The 19,063-nt window shown below is 43.7% G+C and overlaps 1 protein-coding gene across 1 annotated transcript; it reads left to right on the top strand.

Annotated features, from left to right (window-relative positions):
• The first annotated feature begins 5,327 nt into the window (after positions 1 to 5,327).
• Positions 5,328 to 7,323, top strand: LOC142471306 (E3 ubiquitin/ISG15 ligase TRIM25-like). The gene has a single exon (XM_075578140.1). The coding sequence runs from the start codon at positions 5,331 to 5,333 to the stop codon at positions 6,885 to 6,887; it is 1,557 nt and encodes a 518-aa protein (XP_075434255.1). The 5' UTR covers positions 5,328 to 5,330; the 3' UTR covers positions 6,888 to 7,323.
• Positions 7,324 to 19,063: the final 11,740 nt, after the last annotated feature.

Genomic DNA, 19,063 nt, shown 5'->3' with positions numbered 1-19,063 from the left:
AGTTTCCGGGCGCGCAGTAAAGCAGGGATTGCTGGGGGGTGAGTTTCCGGGCGCGCAGTAAAGCAGGGATTGCTGTGGGATGAGTTTCCGGGCGCGCAGTAAAGCAGGGATTGCTGTGGGATGAGTTTCCGGGCGCGCAGTAAAGCAGGGATTGCTGGGGGGTGAGTTTCCGGGCGCGCAGTAAAGCAGGGATTGCTGGGGGATGAGTTTCCGGGCGTGCAGTAAAGCAGGGATTGCTGGGGGATGAGTTTCTGGGCGCGCAGTAAAGCAGGGATTGCTGGGGGGATGAGTTTCCGGGCGCGCAGTAAAGCAGGGATTGCTGGAGGGTGAGTTTCCGGGCGCACAGTAAAGCAGGGATTGCTGGGGGATGAGTTTCCGGGCGCGCGGTAAAGCAGGGATTGCTGGGGGATGAGTTTCCGGGCGCGCGGTAAGCAGGGATTGCTGGGGGATGAGTTTCCATGAGTTTCCTGGCGCGCAGTAAAGCAAGGATTGCTGGGGGATGAGTTTCCGGGCGCGCAGTAAAGCAGGGATTGCTGGGGGGTGAGTTTCCGGGCGCGCAGTAAAACAGGGATTGCTGGGGGTTGAGTTTCCGGGCGTGCAGTAAAGCAGGGATTGCTGGGGGATGAGTTTCCGGGCGCGCAGTAAAGCAGGGATTGATGGGGGATGAGTTTCTGGGCGCGCAGTAAAGCAGGGATTGCTGGGGGATGAGTTTCCGGGCGCGCATTAAAGCAGGGATTGCTGGGGGATGAGTTTCCGGGCGCAGTAAAGCAGGGATTGCTGGGGGATGTGTTTCCCTGCTTTACTGCGCACGGAAACTCATCCCCCAGCAATCCATGCTTTACTGCACACCCGGAAACTCATCCCCCAGCAGTCCCTGCTTTACTGCGCACGGAAAACCATCCCCCAGCAATCCATGCTTTACCGTGCGACCGGAAACTCACCCTCCAGCAATCCCTGCTTTACTGCGCGCCCGGAAACTCATCCCCCAGCAATCCCTGCTTTACTGCGCGCCCGGAAACTCATCCCCCTGCAATCCCTGCTTTAATGCACGCCCGGAAACTCATCCCCCAGCAATCCCTGCTTTACTGCGCGCCCGGAAACTCACCCCCCAGCAATCCCTGCTTTACTGCGCGCCTGGAAACTCATGGAAACTCACCCTCCAGCAATCCCTGCTTTACTGCGCGCCCGGAAACTCATCCCCCAGCAATCCCTGCTTTACTGCGCGCCCGGAAACTCATCCCCCTGCAATCCCTGCTTTAATGCACGCCCGGAAACTCATCCCCCAGCAATCCCTGCTTTACTGCGCGCCCGGAAACTCACCCCCCAGCAATCCCTGCTTTACTGCGCGCCTGGAAACTCATGGAAACTCATCCCCCAGCAATCCCTGCTCTACTGCGCGCCCGGAAACTCATCCCCCAGCAATCCCTGCTTTACTGCGCGCCCGGAAACTCATCCCCCAGCAATCCCTGCTTTACTGCGCGCCCGGAAACTCATCCCCCAGCAATCCCTGCTTTACTGCGCGACCGGAAACTCATCCCCCAGCAATCCCTGCTTTACTGTGCGCCCGGATAATCATCCCCCAGCAATCCCTGCTTTACTGCGCGCCTGGAAACTCATGGAAACTCATCCCCCAGCAATCCCTGCTCTACTGCGCGCCCGGAAACTCATCCCCCAGCAATCCCTGCTTTACTGCGCGCCCGGAAACTCATCCCCCAGCAATCCCTGCTTTACTGCGCGCCCGGAAACTCATCCCCCAGCAATCCCTGCTTTACTGCGAAACCGGAAACTCATCCCCCAGCAATCCCTGCTTTACTGTGCGCCCGGATAATCATCCCCCAGCAATCCCTGCTTTACTGCGCGCCCGGAAACTCATCCCCCAGCAATCCCTGCTTTACTGCGCGCCCGGAAACTCATCCCACAGCAATCCCTGCTTTACTGCGCGCCCGGAAACTCATGGAAACTCATCCCCCAGCAATCCCTGCTTTACTGCGCGCCAGGAAACTCATGGAAACTCATCCCCCAGCAATCCCTGCTTACCGCGCGCCCGGAAACTCATCCCCCAGCAATCCCTGCTTTACCGCGCGCCCGGAAACTCATCCCCCAGCAATCCCTGCTTTACTGTGCGCCCGGAAACTCACCCTCCAGCAATCCCTGCTTTACTGCGCGCCCGGAAACTCATCACCCCAGCAATCCCTGCTTTACTGCACGCCCGGAAACTCATCCCCCAGCAATCCCTGCTTTACTGCGCGCCCGGAAACTCACCCCCCAGCAATCCCTGCTTTACTGCGCGCCCGGAAACTCATCCCACAGCAATCCCTGCTTTACTGCGCGCCCGGAAACTCATCCCACAGCAATCCCTGCTTTACTTCGCGCCCGGAAACTCACCCCCCAGCAATCCCTGCTTTACTGCGCGCCCGGAAACTCATCCCCCAGCAATCCCTGCTTTACTGCGCGCCAGGAAACTCATGGAAACTCATCCCCCAGCAATCCCTGCTTACCGCGCGCCCGGAAACTCATCCCCCCAGCAATCCCTGCTTTTCCGCGCGCCCGGAAACTCATCCCCCAGCAATCCCTGCTTTACTGTGCGCCCTGAAACTCATCCCCCAGCAATCCCTGCTTTACTGCGCGCCCGGAAACTCATCCCCCAGCAATCCCTGCTTTACTGCACGCCCAGAAACTCATCCCCCAGCAATCCCTGCTTTACTGCACGCCCGGAAACTCATCCCCCAGCAATCCCTGCTTTACTGCGCGCCCGGAAACTCACCCCCCAGCAATCCCTGCTTTACTGCGCGCCCGGACACTCATCCCCCAGCAATCCCTGCTTTACTGCGCGCCCGGAAACTCATCCCACAGCAATCCCTGCTTTACTGCGCGCCCGGAAACTCACCCCCCAGCAATCCCTGCTTTACTGCGCGCCCGGAAACTCATCCCACAGCAATCCCTGCTTTACTGCGCGCCCGGAAACTCATCCCACAGCAATCCCTGCTTTACTGCGCGCACGGAAACTTATCCCCCATCAATTCCTGCTTTACTGCGAGCACGGAAACTTATCCCCCATCAATTCCTGCTTTACTGCGTGCCCCCCGGAAACTCATCCCCCAGCAATCCCTGCTTTACTGCGCGCCTGGAAACTCATGGAAACTCATCCCCCAGCAATCCCTGCTCTACTGCGCGCCCGGAAACTCATCCCCCAGCAATCCCTGCTTTACTGCGCGCCCGGAAACTCATCCCCCAGCAGTCCCTGCTTTACTGCGCGCCCGGAAACTCATCCCCCAGCAATCCCTGCTTTACTGCGAAACCGGAAACTCATCCCCCAGCAATCCCTGCTTTACTGTGCGCCCGGATAATCATCCCCCAGCAATCCCTGCTTTACTGCGCGCCCGGAAACTCATCCCCCAGCAATCCCTGCTTTACTGCGCGCCCGGAAACTCATCCCACAGCAATCCCTGCTTTACTGCGCGCCCGGAAACTCATGGAAACTCATCCCCCAGCAATCCCTGCTTTACTGCGCGCCAGGAAACTCATGGAAACTCATCCCCCAGCAATCCCTGCTTACCGCGCGCCCGGAAACTCATCCCCCAGCAATCCCTGCTTTACCGCGCGCCCGGAAACTCATCCCCCAGCAATCCCTGCTTTACTGTGCGCCCGGAAACTCACCCTCCAGCAATCCCTGCTTTACTGCGCGCCCGGAAACTCATCACCCCAGCAATCCCTGCTTTACTGCACGCCCGGAAACTCATCCCCCAGCAATCCCTGCTTTACTGCGCGCCCGGAAACTCACCCCCCAGCAATCCCTGCTTTACTGCGCGCCCGGAAACTCATCCCACAGCAATCCCTGCTTTACTGCGCGCCCGGAAACTCATCCCACAGCAATCCCTGCTTTACTTCGCGCCCGGAAACTCACCCCCCAGCAATCCCTGCTTTACTGCGCGCCCGGAAACTCATCCCCCAGCAATCCCTGCTTTACTGCGCGCCAGGAAACTCATGGAAACTCATCCCCCAGCAATCCCTGCTTACCGCGCGCCCGGAAACTCATCCCCCCAGCAATCCCTGCTTTACCGCGCGCCCGGAAACTCATCCCCCAGCAATCCCTGCTTTACTGTGCGCCCTGAAACTCATCCCCCAGCAATCCCTGCTTTACTGCGCGCCCGGAAACTCATCCCCCAGCAATCCCTGCTTTACTGCACGCCCAGAAACTCATCCCCCAGCAATCCCTGCTTTACTGCACGCCCGGAAACTCATCCCCCAGCAATCCCTGCTTTACTGCGCGCCCGGAAACTCACCCCCCAGCAATCCCTGCTTTACTGCGCGCCCGGACACTCATCCCCCAGCAATCCCTGCTTTACTGCGCGCCCGGAAACTCATCCCACAGCAATCCCTGCTTTACTGCGCGCCCGGAAACTCACCCCCCAGCAATCCCTGCTTTACTGCGCGCCCGGAAACTCATCCCACAGCAATCCCTGCTTTACTGCGCGCCCGGAAACTCATCCCACAGCAATCCCTGCTTTACTGCGCGCACGGAAACTTATCCCCCATCAATTCCTGCTTTACTGCGAGCACGGAAACTTATCCCCCATCAATTCCTGCTTTACTGCGTGCCCCCCGGAAACTCATCCCCCAGCAATCCCTGCTTTACTGCGCGCCCGGAAACTCATCCCCCAGCAATCCCTGCTTTACAGCGTGCCCGGAAACTCATCCCCCAGCAATCCCTGCTTTACTACGCACCCGGAAACTCATCCCCCAGCAATCCTTGCTTTACTGCGCGCCCGGAAACTCACCCCCCAGCAATCCCTGCTTTACTGCGCGCCCGGAAACTCACCCCCCAGCAATCCCTGCTTTACTGCGCGCCCGGAAAGGGGAAAACACAAAAATACTTTTATTACTGGTAACACATGGTAAAGATACAATGTTACTGGGCCCAAGAGCTCACTCTCTTGGACCGTTATACATGGATCAGGGGTAACCAAAACCGGGCTTAACCTTTTTGAACCAGGTCACCCCCTCCCGTCACAACGGCCCCATCGGGGGCCTCTGCCTTTCTTAACACAAACAGCTGACTTAAAAGGTTACTTAACACTTGAAGTGCTAAACCTCTGTCAAATGTCACCAAACACCCCATGTGAGCACAGATAGGAGACATGCTGAAAATTCTATTAAATACTCATTCCTCATATTGTATACTGTAGCCAGGAACTTACAGGGTTAATGGTCACACAGCTAAAGTCTGAGTAACAAACTCCCCGCCCCTGTGTGCTGAGAAGGGAAACGCCCCACTGGTTATATGAGAGAGAGGAGAATTTCAGTTTTGTTTCCTGTTGCTGCTTCCAAGCATGGCGTCTGCTGGTCTGAGAGAGGAGCTAAACTGCCCCATCTGCCTGAGCATTTATACCCAGCCTGTAACGCTGAGATGTGGGCATAACTTCTGCCAGGGCTGTATTGGGAGTGTGTGGTATTCCCAGGGGGGATCTGGACTTTATACCTGTCCTGAATGCAGAAAAAGGTTTCAGGAGCGTCCTGCACTGCAGAGGAACCTGAAGCTGTGTAACATAGCGGAGCGTTTCCTTTCTACTCAGCCGGAGCAGGAGGAGGCTGTGATCTTCTGCACTTACTGTGTTACCTCCTCTGTACCTGCTGCTAAAACCTGTCTGCAGTGTGACGCCTCCCTGTGTGATATTCACCTAGAGAGACACAGCAAGTCAGAGGAACACGTCTTAACTGAGCCAACCACCTCCTTAAAGAACAGGAAATGTCCCGTCCACAAGGAGATCCTGAAGTATTACTGCACTGAGGATGCTGCCTGTATCTGTGTGTCCTGCTGCGTGTTTGGGGAGCACAGGGGACACCAGGTGGAGTCGCTGAATGAGGCCTCTGAGAAGAAGAAGGAGAAACTGAGACATGTTCTGGAGAAACTGACCTCAGTGAGAGAGGAGACTGAGAAAAGAGCCCAGAGTCTGCAGGAACACAGGAGAGAAGCGCAAGAGAAAGCAGCCGGGGTAACAGACCGAGTCACTGCCCTGATTAGGGACATCAGGGCACAGCTGGAAGTCCTAGAGAAGCGAGTCCTGAGTGAGATCACCAGGTGGGAAGAGCAGGTTTCTCTCCGAGTCTCTGATCTAATCCAGCAGCTGGAAATAAAGAAGGACGAGCTGTCCAGGAAGATGCTTCACATTGAGGAGCTGAGCAACATCACTGATCCACTAACTGTCTTACAGGGACGGGAATCAGACAATGCTGAGGACAGAGAGAGAGAGGGTAATAAGGTCCCTGCTGTAGGGGATTTGGATGAGGTTCTGATCTCACTGACATTACAGAGATTAGCTGATATTGTGACTGATCTAATAGCAAAGAGCGGGTTCTGTGTGCAGGGGGATTCAGGCATATTACTGGATGTAAATACAGCTGGTAATCATGTATCTGTATCAGGTGACCTGAAAACTGCATCCAGCTCAGAAAGAAACCAGTTACGCCCAAAGACCCCAGAGAGATTTGTGTGTGATCAGGTTTTAAGCAGCAGGAGTTTTTCCTCAGGACAACATTACTGGGAAGTGGAGATCAGTGATTCAGGGGGCAAGGGGATAGGGATTTCCTATCCCAGTATAGTAAGGAAAGGACGTCTGTCCTACATAGGAGAGAATAAGAAGTCCTGGGGTTTATACATGTGGGGTAATAATCATTCAGTGATACATGACTCCATGCAAACATGGATATATCCCGAGTCTCCCGTGCAGAGATTAGGAATATACCTGGATTATGAGGCTGGGCGGCTGTCCTTTTATCAGCTGTGTGACCCGATCAGACACTTACACACCGTCACTGCCACCTTCACTGAGCCTCTGCATGCTGCGTTCTATGTAGATAAGAAAGGCTGGGTCAGAATCAGGAGCTAGGAGTACTGATCCCGGCCCAGAAGGGGAACCCATAGAAACAGTATATAATATAGTACATAGAAATAAGAATATACTGGGAGGGATTCAGTGAGCGAGGGAGAGAACAGGAGAATATATCTCATGTATTAATCAGTTACCCAGAGGGCCCCTTCAGCACTTTGCTATGTATATATATATATATATATATATCTCACATACCTGTCCTGGGGATATCTGATAGCGTTAATCTTATTTTAGTTCCTGTTCTGGGAGCGCGCGTATAGAAGTAATATAGGAGCGTATACCCATTACATATATATGTTTGTGCTGTGTCAGTAAATGGAAATGCTTTATAATATAAGAATTGTATTATGCAGAATAACATATTCCTGCTTCTCCCTGAGAATGTTTGTCAGACAAGTGTTTATCTCACCGCGTCTCTCATCTCATTTAATAAATGTTACCACAATATTTCTAGGTGTGTGATACTGTAAAGAGATGCGTCAGTTCCCCGGATATAACTCTGCCGCTGATTTATTTTGGCCCTAGGTGGGACGGCTTCTTTAAAGGCGCGTGGGGTAATAATATAATGTCTGATAGTCTTATTAATCTTGTCACCTCCCAATGAGCGTTTATTCTATTCCTGTTATTCTGCTGTGTGCAGTGATTCCTGCCTTTCTTGTTATGCTGCAGCATATAACATGTAGTGGGGATATCTGCCAAACATTTACGTTTCATAGGGATAAACCTGTCCTGTTCATATTAAATAATGGGGTTACTGTCCCATGATTTAATGTGTATATTATCTCCTGAGATATTAGGGAAAAGCCTCTACTGCCTGTAACATTCCCCTTTATCCCTTTTACTTGTTATTTACACACTCACAGCACCGCTGCTTGTTATTTACACACCCACAGTACCGCTGCTTGTTATTTACACATACACAGTACCACTGCTTGTTATTTACACACACACAGTACCGCTGCTTGTTATTTACACACCCACAGTACCGCTGCTTGTTATTTACACACACACGGTACCGCTGCTTGTTATTTACACACCCACAGTACCGCTGCTTGTTATTTACACGCACACACAGTACCGCTGCTTGTTATTTACACCAACAGTACCGCTGCTTGTTATTTACACACACACAGTACCGCTGCTTGTTTTTTACACACACACACAGTACCGCTGCTTGTTTTTTACACACACACACAGTACCGCTGCTTGTTATTTACACACACATAGCACCGCTGCTTGTTATTTACACACACACAGCACCGCTGCTTGTTATTTACACACACCCACAGTACCGCTGCTTGTTATTTACACCCACCCACAGTATCGATGCTTGTTATTTACACACACACATTACCGCTGCTTGTTATTTACACACACACAGCACCGCTGCTTGTTATTTACACACACCCACAGTACCGCTGCTTGTTATTTACACCCACCCACAGTATCGATGCTTGTTATTTACACACACACATTACCGCTGCTTGTTATTTACACCAACAGTACCGCTGCTTGTTATTTACACAGCAAAAAAGGGGGGGAGGGATAGGGAGTGATCAACTAAATTATACTAATTGTAATGTAGATGAATAATACATATATATCGATAATTGTCAAAAACAATAGGTGCGACTGTGAATTGAAGTGAATCAGGGAAACAAAGGAGTACAAAAATGTTTGTGCTCCAAAAGAAAATTCACTTATGTGCACACTATGTGAGTATAAAATGTAACTTTTAATAGGTGCACTTAAAACATATATTACCGTAACACTAAATGTAATAGGAAAAAAAGGATTAGTAATATACAAGGCGCCAACATGAAAGGATATAATCACCACCAGGAGGAGACCGATGAGGATTCCATGTGATAAAGATGTGCTTAAAAAAAAAGTAAAAAAACACAGAACATAGTGTAATACTGTTAAAACAAACAACATATACTATTACTAATTATATATCAGCTGAGATCAAGGGTGAATTGAAAATAACAACATTTAATAAAATAATTAAAAACACTGGACATACAAAACATATACAAATGAAAATTACAATGGGTAACAATTAAGGACAATTAATATGGGACCATGTAACAGCTGCACTGGGTGGATTGCCCACTCACCGGACGAAAGATATATACAAGCAGTGGATATATCTGAGAGTATCCCCTCTCCTTTTTCCAGCTACCACTGCTACCGCATCCGCATCAGGGCCAGGGGGATGGTTGCAGCACGCCAGACTGTGTGTGCCTCTCTGGATCCTCGTTTCCCCGCAGCTTGGCAGGTGTAGCACAATGAATTGGTGCAGCTCTCACCGCTGCTGCGCCGAGTGTTGGGCCAAAGGGGAAAGGCTATGCACGCTAAACAGCGTGGGACTCCCTCCGCATTGGCGTTCTCTCCTCGCGGTAGTTGGAACTTTGCAAACAGCAGATTCGAGCGGATTTAGTGATAGTCAACAGCAGATTCGTCACGGAGCTTGCAGGCAATTGCAATGCACTGGTTCAGGTCCCCACGGATTAACCCTACGCGTTTCGAGAGCGAGCTGCTCTCTTCCTCAGGGGTTCTAACAATGTGTCCCACAGTGTCCTCTTATGTAGGTGTCCAAATAGGTCCAATTAGCACCCTAATTTAATTGTTACACATGCGCAATCAACAGTGTGTGGAAATCAATGTCCTTTTACTCACACATGCGCAGTGGTTCTCAATGGTGGAAAAACAAATATAAACATGTTAAAAATAACGATCTCAGCTGTATATATATGTATAAACATATTAACATATTATAATATGTATATGATGAATTATAGCACTAAATTGGTGATATTAAATAAAAAATATAAACCAAACGGTGAAAAGTGTCTTTGTGCAATGTGTTATAGTGAATATTAAATAATAGCACTGAAAACAGTTGCTGTGAGGAATATTTAAATTGAGTTTAGAAATAATGTATATAGAACATATAAAGTGTACTATGTGATTTTAGATAATAATCTCCTATACAATCTGTGATTAGAAAATGTGTATTAATAAACAATGAATTATTTGTGATATAATATTTGTGTAAAAATATATATGTGTGGTGATTCACAAATTTATAACAAGGAATGGGTATATATATATAATGTAAATAAACTCCAAGTTAAAAAAAAAAATTTTTTTGGTAAATATATGTGCTTATAAAGTGACAATGTTTATCCATATAATATGAAAACATGGTATTTCTACCAATATTTTACATAATTAGAAGTTACACCAATTAATAAAAATTACACCAATGAATAAAAAATGTATACAATACCATATTCATACAATAATATTTATCATCTTTATGTTAATTGTATGCAATACAATACTTGTACATTAATATCATCTTTATTACACCCTTTAAAGCAAGAATCAAGAATACAAACAGAATGGACAATCTACTATTTGAATTACATAGCCAAAAAAGGTTTCAAATCAAAGTCAACGTTGAGGCCAAGTGGGGATAGGGTCTTTAGCTCGTAAATCCAATAAGACTCCCGTCTCCCCAATTGGCCTACAGCGTTTCCTCCTCTCCAGTTTGGGGTGATGGTCTCAATTGCCGTACATTTCAAACCAGTGGGATCTTGGTTGTGCACTTGTTGAAAATGATGGGATACGTTGTGCGTTGTTAACCCTCTTCTGATGTTATATATATGTTCATATATACGTCTTTGGACGGGTCTGGTAGTCATACCCACATATTGCAGACCACATGGACACTCCAAGAGATATATTACAAATGAACTTTTACAAGTGATGTGTTGTTGAATAATATAATTTTTGGATGTCTTATTAGATGTGTACTGAGATGTTTTAGTACTATATTTGCACGCAGTACACCTATTACATGGGAAGTAGCCTTTATTTGTGACATTATTACGTAACTTTGGTTCTAAAGATGGGCAGCTAGGGGCTAATTTGCGTCCGATGTTTGGAGCTCTAGTAAATACTATCTGAGGATGTTCTGGCAATATCCCTTCAAGTTCTTTATCTTTTTTGAGGATGGGCCAATATTTTTTAAATATTTTCCTTATATTTGGTGCCATCTGATTGTATTGTGTTATAAAACTAATATTAGCATTTTTGTTTTTATCTTTATTCTTGTACTGTAAAAGATTAGATCTTTCCATCGCTGCCACTTCTGTTATCGTATTGTCAAGATCTTTTGAAGAATACTCTCTATCCAGAAATTTTTGCTTAAGATCTTTAGCTTGACTTTGAAATATTTTGGCACATGAACTATTCCTTTTGAGTCTGATAAATTGTCCCTTGGGTATATTTTTAACCCAAGAGGGATTGTGGTGACTGCGTGCATGGAGATAATTGTTTGCCTGTACGGGCTTAAAATAAGTACAAGTAGCTATTTGATCATGATCGGCCGAAATGAGTAAATCTAAATATTCTATAGATGTTGAACTAGAATTAAAAGTGAATGTTAAATTATATGTGTTTTGATTCATATAATTTTTGAATTCTTCTAAGTGCTCTAAAGTGCCGGACCATATAAAAATAATGTCATCTATGTAGCGCCGCCACAGGACCAAATCCGCTCCAAATGGGCAACTGGACCATATATGATGTTCTTCCCAGCTACCCATAAATAAATTCGCATAGCTGGGAGCGAATTTGGTACCCATGGCGGTGCCACACACCTGTAAATAATACTTGGACATAAAATTAAAAAAATTGTGCGTTAAAATAAATTGAATTCCAGAAATAATAAATGACTTTTGGTCTGTTGATAAGGTGATATCTTTATCTAATGTATCAGAAATTGCTTTGCATCCTTGGTTATGGTTAATAACTGTATATAAAGAACTTACATCAGCTGTGACAAAATAATAATGTGATTTCCAATGGATGTCTTTGAGGGTCTGCAATATGTGGGTAGTGTCCCTGACATAGGAGGGCAACTGCACAACGTATGGCTGAAGTTTATTATCAATATACTGGGATAGATGTGAAGTTAAAGATTGTATTCCCGATATAATCGGTCGGCCGGGGGGAAAATTTAAATTTTTATGGATTTTTGGTATGATATAAAATAAAGGAATACGTGGATGTAGATTATAAAGAAAATCAAATTCATGTTTAGTAATGATTTGTTGGTCTAAACCTGTAGTGAGTAATTTGCATAATGATTGCTGATATTGAGCAGTAGGGTCAGTGGGGAGGGGTTGGTATGTGGACACATCTCCTAGAATCCTAAGAGACTCCTCGATATAATATAATTTGTCCATAATTACCAAACCCCCCCCTTTGTCAGCAGGTTTAATGATTATTGTATCATTTTCCTCAAGTGCACGTAGAATGTTTTTATCTTCCACACTTAGATTATCGTGTTTGATTTTAAAGTTGCGGCTTTGAACCTCAATATCATCAGTGACCATTTGGGCAAACGTGTCCACAAATGGACCGCTCACAAATCTCGGGAAAAACGTTGATGGATTTTTAAATACTTTATTTTGTTGGGGTGCAGCAGAGATGGGTAGTTGACTATTTCCATCTGATCTAGTAAGCGCATCCCTTAGGAAATATTTCTTGAGGCATAGCTTTCGTACATAGCGTTGAATATCTATGTACAACTTAAAGCTATCAGGGCCTGTTACTGGAGCAAAGGATAATCCCTTAGCTAATAAGTTTTTCTCCTTTGCTGTAACTTTGTATTTACTGATATTAAATATATTATTGTTTAAAGGTTTGTTTCTTAGTGTTTTATTACCTTTTCCATTCTTTCGCCCTCCTCTCGTTCCTCTAAGGTGTTTTTTCGCTTTTTGTTGTGTGTCTCTCTTGCGGATCCATCTCTCCCCAATAAGTCCCTTATTGCCTCTTTGGCATTCTTGGTTTCCTTGGACTGTCTCCAATCTAAAAAAGAGAATGTTGTCCTCTCTTCCTCACGACCAGAGGCAGTGTGATGCCGTTCTCTATCTAAATCAACTAGAGGTTGGTATTTATTGTGATGGTTATATTGATCAAAGATATTATCCATATCTTTCTCTAATTGATTACAAGAAACAATTGTTGTACTTGGTTCATTTGAGGAACTAGTAGTCACTGATGGTACATTTGATCTAGATGTCTGTCTAACCAAATTGGGTTTAGGATGTGTATATTGTTTTCTCTGCGGTTTTGGTGACATGAATTGTACTGGTTCGTTAGATGTGATTTTGTTGCTGGGGATAATTTTCCTATATGTAGATGGAATCTTATGTGAATAATCCTTAGGATATTTATCTTTATTAGATTTTGTTTGATCAAAATCTTGTTTAGATTTTTTCCAGTTTCTATAACGGCCAGTTGCATAATCTATTTTGTCACGTTGAAACTTCACCTGTTTAGAGGTGATAGTTTCATTCTGTAGTTTGTCCATTCTGTTTTTAATTCTAGACTCCAGCAAGGGTAACTCACTGTGGTCTTTATATTTTTCAAAATATCCTTTCATGTCATTGATTTCCTTATCTAATGTTTCAAGACATACTTTGCGTTTTGATATTAAAAGGCGCATTAATTCGAAGGAACAATTGTCAAGGATGCGGTTCCATTCAAGAATGAATGATTCACTTTGAAAATCACTTGTGGGTTTTTTGAATAGTCTCAACCCACGTGGAATACGTTTTTGCTCCACATATTTTTCTATTGTTATGGCATCCCACAATTGTTTATTCTCATTAATGAGGAGTTTTTCCAATTTGTCTGCCATTTCTTGTATATCATTTTGGACATTGTCAACAACAATTGGAACTTCATCATCAGAAAATATGCGGTTAATATCAATATTTCTGGTAACTCTTTGTGCAAATAACATAGACATAGTAATATAGAAAGCAGCTAGCCTTGGGGGGGAAAACAACAGATAAAAACACAGTTTAGGTAGCGCTAACTATATGGATAATCAATCCCTAAATTAGGGGGCTGCCCTTATACTAAAAACTGACCCCCTGGTCAGATAACAAAAAGGAAAAAAAGGATTAGTAATATACAAGGCGCCAACATGAAAGGATATAATCACCACCAGGAGGAGACCGATGAGGATTCCATGTGATAAAGATGTGCTTAAAAAAAAAGTAAAAAAACACAGAACATAGTGTAATACTGTTAAAACAAACAACATATACTATTACTAATTATATATCAGCTGAGATCAAGGGTGAATTGAAAATAACAACATTTAATAAAATAATTAAAAACACTGGACATACAAAACATATACAAATGAAAATTACAATGGGTAACAATTAAGGACAATTAATATGGGACCATGTAACAGCTGCACTGGGTGGATTGCCCACTCACCGGACGAAAGATATATACAAGCAGTGGATATATCTGAGAGTATCCCCTCTCCTTTTTCCAGCTACCACTGCTACCGCATCCGCATCAGGGCCAGGGGGATGGTTGCAGCACGCCAGACTGTGTGTGCCTCTCTGGATCCTCGTTTCCCCGCAGCTTGGCAGGTGTAGCACAATGAATTGGTGCAGCTCTCACCGCTGCTGCGCCGAGTGTTGGGCCAAAGGGGAAAGGCTATGCACGCTAAACAGCGTGGGACTCCCTCCGCATTGGCGTTCTCTCCTCGCGGTAGTTGGAACTTTGCAAACAGCAGATTCGAGCGGATTTAGTGATAGTCAACAGCAGATTCGTCACGGAGCTTGCAGGCAATTGCAATGCACTGGTTCAGGTCCCCACGGATTAACCCTACGCGTTTCGAGAGCGAGCTGCTCTCTTCCTCAGGGGTTCTAACAATGTGTCCCACAGTGTCCTCTTATGTAGGTGTCCAAATAGGTCCAATTAGCACCCTAATTTAATTAACTGGAGAGGAGGAAACGCTGTAGGCCAATTGGGGAGACGGGAGTCTTATTGGATTTACGAGCTAAAGACCCTATCCCCACTTGGCCTCAACGTTGACTTTGATTTGAAACCTTTTTTGGCTATGTAATTCAAATAGTAGATTGTCCATTCTGTTTGTATTCTTGATTCTTGCTTTAAAGGGTGTAATAAAGATGATATTAATGTACAAGTATTGTATTGCATACAATTAACATAAAGATGATAAATATTATTGTATGAATATGGTATTGTATACATTTTTTATTCATTGGTGTAATTTTTATTAATTGGTGTAACTTCTAATTATGTAAAATATTGGTAGAAATACCATGTTTTCATATTATATGGATAAACATTGTCACTTTATAAGCACATATATTTACCAAAAAATTTTTTTTTTTAACTTGGAGTTTATTTACATTATATATATATACCCATTCCTTGTTATAAATTTGTGAATCACCACACATATATATTTTTACACAAATATTATATCACAAATAATTCATTGTTTATTAATACACATTTTCTAATCACAGATTGTATAGGAGATTATTATCTAAAATCACATAGTACACTTTATATGTTCTATATACATTATTTCTAAACTCAATTTAAATATTCCTCACAGCAACTGTTTTCAGTGCTATTATTTAATATTCACTATAACACATTGCACAAAGACACTTTTCACCGTTTGGTTTATATTTTTTATTTAATATCACCAATTTAGTGCTATAATTCATCATATACATATTATAATATGTTAATATGTTTATACATATATACAGCTGAGATCGTTATTTTTAACATGTTTATATTTGTTTTTCCACCATTGAGAACCACTGCGCATGTGTGAGTAAAAGGACATTGATTTCCACACACTGTTGATTGCGCATGTGTAACAATTAAATTAGGGTGCTAATTGGACCTATTTGGACACCTACATAAGAGGACACTGTGGGACACATTGTTAGAACCCCTGAGGAAGAGAGCAGCTCGCTCTCGAAACGCGTAGGGTTAATCCGTGGGGACCTGAACCAGTGCATTGCAATTGCCTGCAAGCTCCGTGACGAATCTGCTGTTGACTATCACTAAATCCGCTCGAATCTGCTGTTTGCAAAGTTCCAACTACCGCGAGGAGAGAACGCCAATGCGGAGGGAGTCCCACGCTGTTTAGCGTGCATAGCCTTTCCCCTTTGGCCCAACACTCGGCGCAGCAGCGGTGAGAGCTGCACCAATTCATTGTGCTACACCTGCCAAGCTGCGGGGAAACGAGGATCCAGAGAGGCACACACAGTCTGGCGTGCTGCAACCATCCCCCTGGCCCTGATGCGGATGCGGTAGCAGTGGTAGCTGGAAAAAGGAGAGGGGATACTCTCAGATATATCCACTGCTTGTATATATCTTTCGTCCGGTGAGTGGGCAATCCACCCAGTGCAGCTGTTACATGGTCCCATATTAATTGTCCTTAATTGTTACCCATTGTAATTTTCATTTGTATATGTTTTGTATGTCCAGTGTTTTTAATTATTTTATTAAATGTTGTTATTTTCAATTCACCCTTGATCTCAGCTGATATATAATTAGTAATAGTATATGTTGTTTGTTTTAACAGTATTACACTATGTTCTGTGTTTTTTTACTTTTTTTTTAAGCACATCTTTATCACATGGAATCCTCATCGGTCTCCTCCTGGTGGTGATTATATCCTTTCATGTTGGCGCCTTGTATATTACTAATCCTTTTTTTCCTTTTTGTTATCTGACCAGGGGGTCAGTTTTTAGTATAAGGGCAGCCCCCTAATTTAGGGATTGATTATCCATATAGTTAGCGCTACCTAAACTGTGTTTTTATCTGTTGTTTTCCCCCCCAAGGCTAGCTGCTTTCTATATTACTATGTCTATGTTATTTGCACAAAGAGTTACCAGAAATATTGATATTAACCGCATATTTTCTGATGATGAAGTTCCAATTGTTGTTGACAATGTCCAAAATGATATACAAGAAATGGCAGACAAATTGGAAAAACTCCTCATTAATGAGAATAAACAATTGTGGGATGCCATAACAATAGAAAAATATGTGGAGCAAAAACGTATTCCACGTGGGTTGAGACTATTCAAAAAACCCACAAGTGATTTTCAAAGTGAATCATTCATTCTTGAATGGAACCGCATCCTTGACAATTGTTCCTTCGAATTAATGCGCCTTTTAATATCAAAACGCAAAGTATGTCTTGAAACATTAGATAAGGAAATCAATGACATGAAAGGATATTTTGAAAAATATAAAGACCACAGTGAGTTACCCTTGCTGGAGTCTAGAATTAAAAACAGAATGGACAAACTACAGAATGAAACTATCACCTCTAAACAGGTGAAGTTTCAACGTGACAAAATAGATTATGCAACTGGCCGTTATAGAAACTGGAAAAAATCTAAACAAGATTTTGATCAAACAAAATCTAATAAAGATAAATATCCTAAGGATTATTCACATAAGATTCCATCTACATATAGGAAAATTATCCCCAGCAACAAAATCACATCTAACGAACCAGTACAATTCATGTCACCAAAACCGCAGAGAAAACAATATACACATCCTAAACCCAATTTGGTTAGACAGACATCTAGATCAAATGTACCATCAGTGACTACTAGTTCCTCAAATGAACCAAGTACAACAATTGTTTCTTGTAATCAATTAGAGAAAGATATGGATAATATCTTTGATCAATATAACCATCACAATAAATACCAACCTCTAGTTGATTTAGATAGAGAACGGCATCACACTGCCTCTGGTCGTGAGGAAGAGAGGACAACATTCTCTTTTTTAGATTGGAGACAGTCCAAGGAAACCAAGAATGCCAAAGAGGCAACAAGGGACTTATTGGGGAGAGATGGATCCGCAAGAGAGACACACAACAAAAAAGCGAAAAAACACCTTAGAGGAACGAGAGGAGGGCGAAAGAATGGAAAAGGTAATAAAACACTAAGAAACAAACCTTTAAACAATAATATATTTAATATCAGTAAATACAAAGTTACAGCAAAGGAGAAAAACTTATTAGCTAAGGGATTATCCTTTGCTCCAGTAACAGGCCCTGATAGCTTTAAGTTGTACATAGATATTCAACGCTATGTACGAAAGCTATGCCTCAAGAAATATTTCCTAAGGGATGCGCTTACTAGATCAGATGGAAATAGTCAACTACCCATCTCTGCTGCACCCCAACAAAATAAAGTATTTAAAAATCCATCAACGTTTTTCCCGAGATTTGTGAGCGGTCCATTTGTGGACACGTTTGCCCAAATGGTCACTGATGATATTGAGGTTCAAAGCCGCAACTTTAAAATCAAACACGATAATCTAAGTGTGGAAGATAAAAACATTCTACGTGCACTTGAGGAAAATGATACAATAATCATTAAACCTGCTGACAAAGGGGGGGGTTTGGTAATTATGGACAAATTATATTATATCGAGGAGTCTCTTAGGATTCTAGGAGATGTGTCCACATACCAACCCCTCCCCACTGACCCTACTGCTCAATATCAGCAATCATTATGCAAATTACTCACTACAGGTTTAGACCAACAAATCATTACTAAACATGAATTTGATTTTCTTTATAATCTACATCCACGTATTCCTTTATTTTATATCATACCAAAAATCCATAAAAATTTAAATTTTCCCCCCGGCCGACCGATTATATCGGGAATACAATCTTTAACTTCACATCTATCCCAGTATATTGATAATAAACTTCAGCCATACGTTGTGCAGTTGCCCTCCTATGTCAGGGACACTACCCACATATTGCAGACCCTCAAAGACATCCATTGGAAATCACATTATTATTTTGTCACAGCTGATGTAAGTTCTTTATATACAGTTATTAACCATAACCAAGGATGCAAAGCAATTTCTGATACATTAGATAAAGATATCACCTTATCAACAGACCAAAAGTCATTTATTATTTCTGGAATTCAATTTATTTTAACGCACAATTTTTTTAATTTTATGTCCAAGTATTATTTACAGGTGTGTGGCACCGCCATGGGTACCAAATTCGCTCCCAGCTATGCGAATTTATTTATGGGTAGCTGGGAAGAACATCATATATGGTCCAGTTGCCCATTTGGAGCGGATTTGGTCCTGTGGCGGCGCTACATAGATGACATTATTTTTATATGGTCCGGCACTTTAGAGCACTTAGAAGAATTCAAAAATTATATGAATCAAAACACATATAATTTAACATTCACTTTTAATTCTAGTTCAACATCTATAGAATATTTAGATTTACTCAT

Source organism: Ascaphus truei, chromosome 20, assembly GCF_040206685.1.
Source record: "Ascaphus truei isolate aAscTru1 chromosome 20, aAscTru1.hap1, whole genome shotgun sequence".
NCBI lineage: Eukaryota > Metazoa > Chordata > Amphibia > Anura > Ascaphidae > Ascaphus > Ascaphus truei.
The sequence above is the reverse complement of the archived record's forward strand: the minus strand, read 5'-3'. Positions and strand labels throughout refer to the sequence as shown.

Bases quoted from the DNA above. Each gene is read 5' to 3' on its own strand.
- LOC142471306 (XM_075578140.1), top strand. From the start codon at position 5,331: ATGGCGTCTGCTGGTCTGAGAGAGGAGCTAAACTGCCCCATCTGCCTG.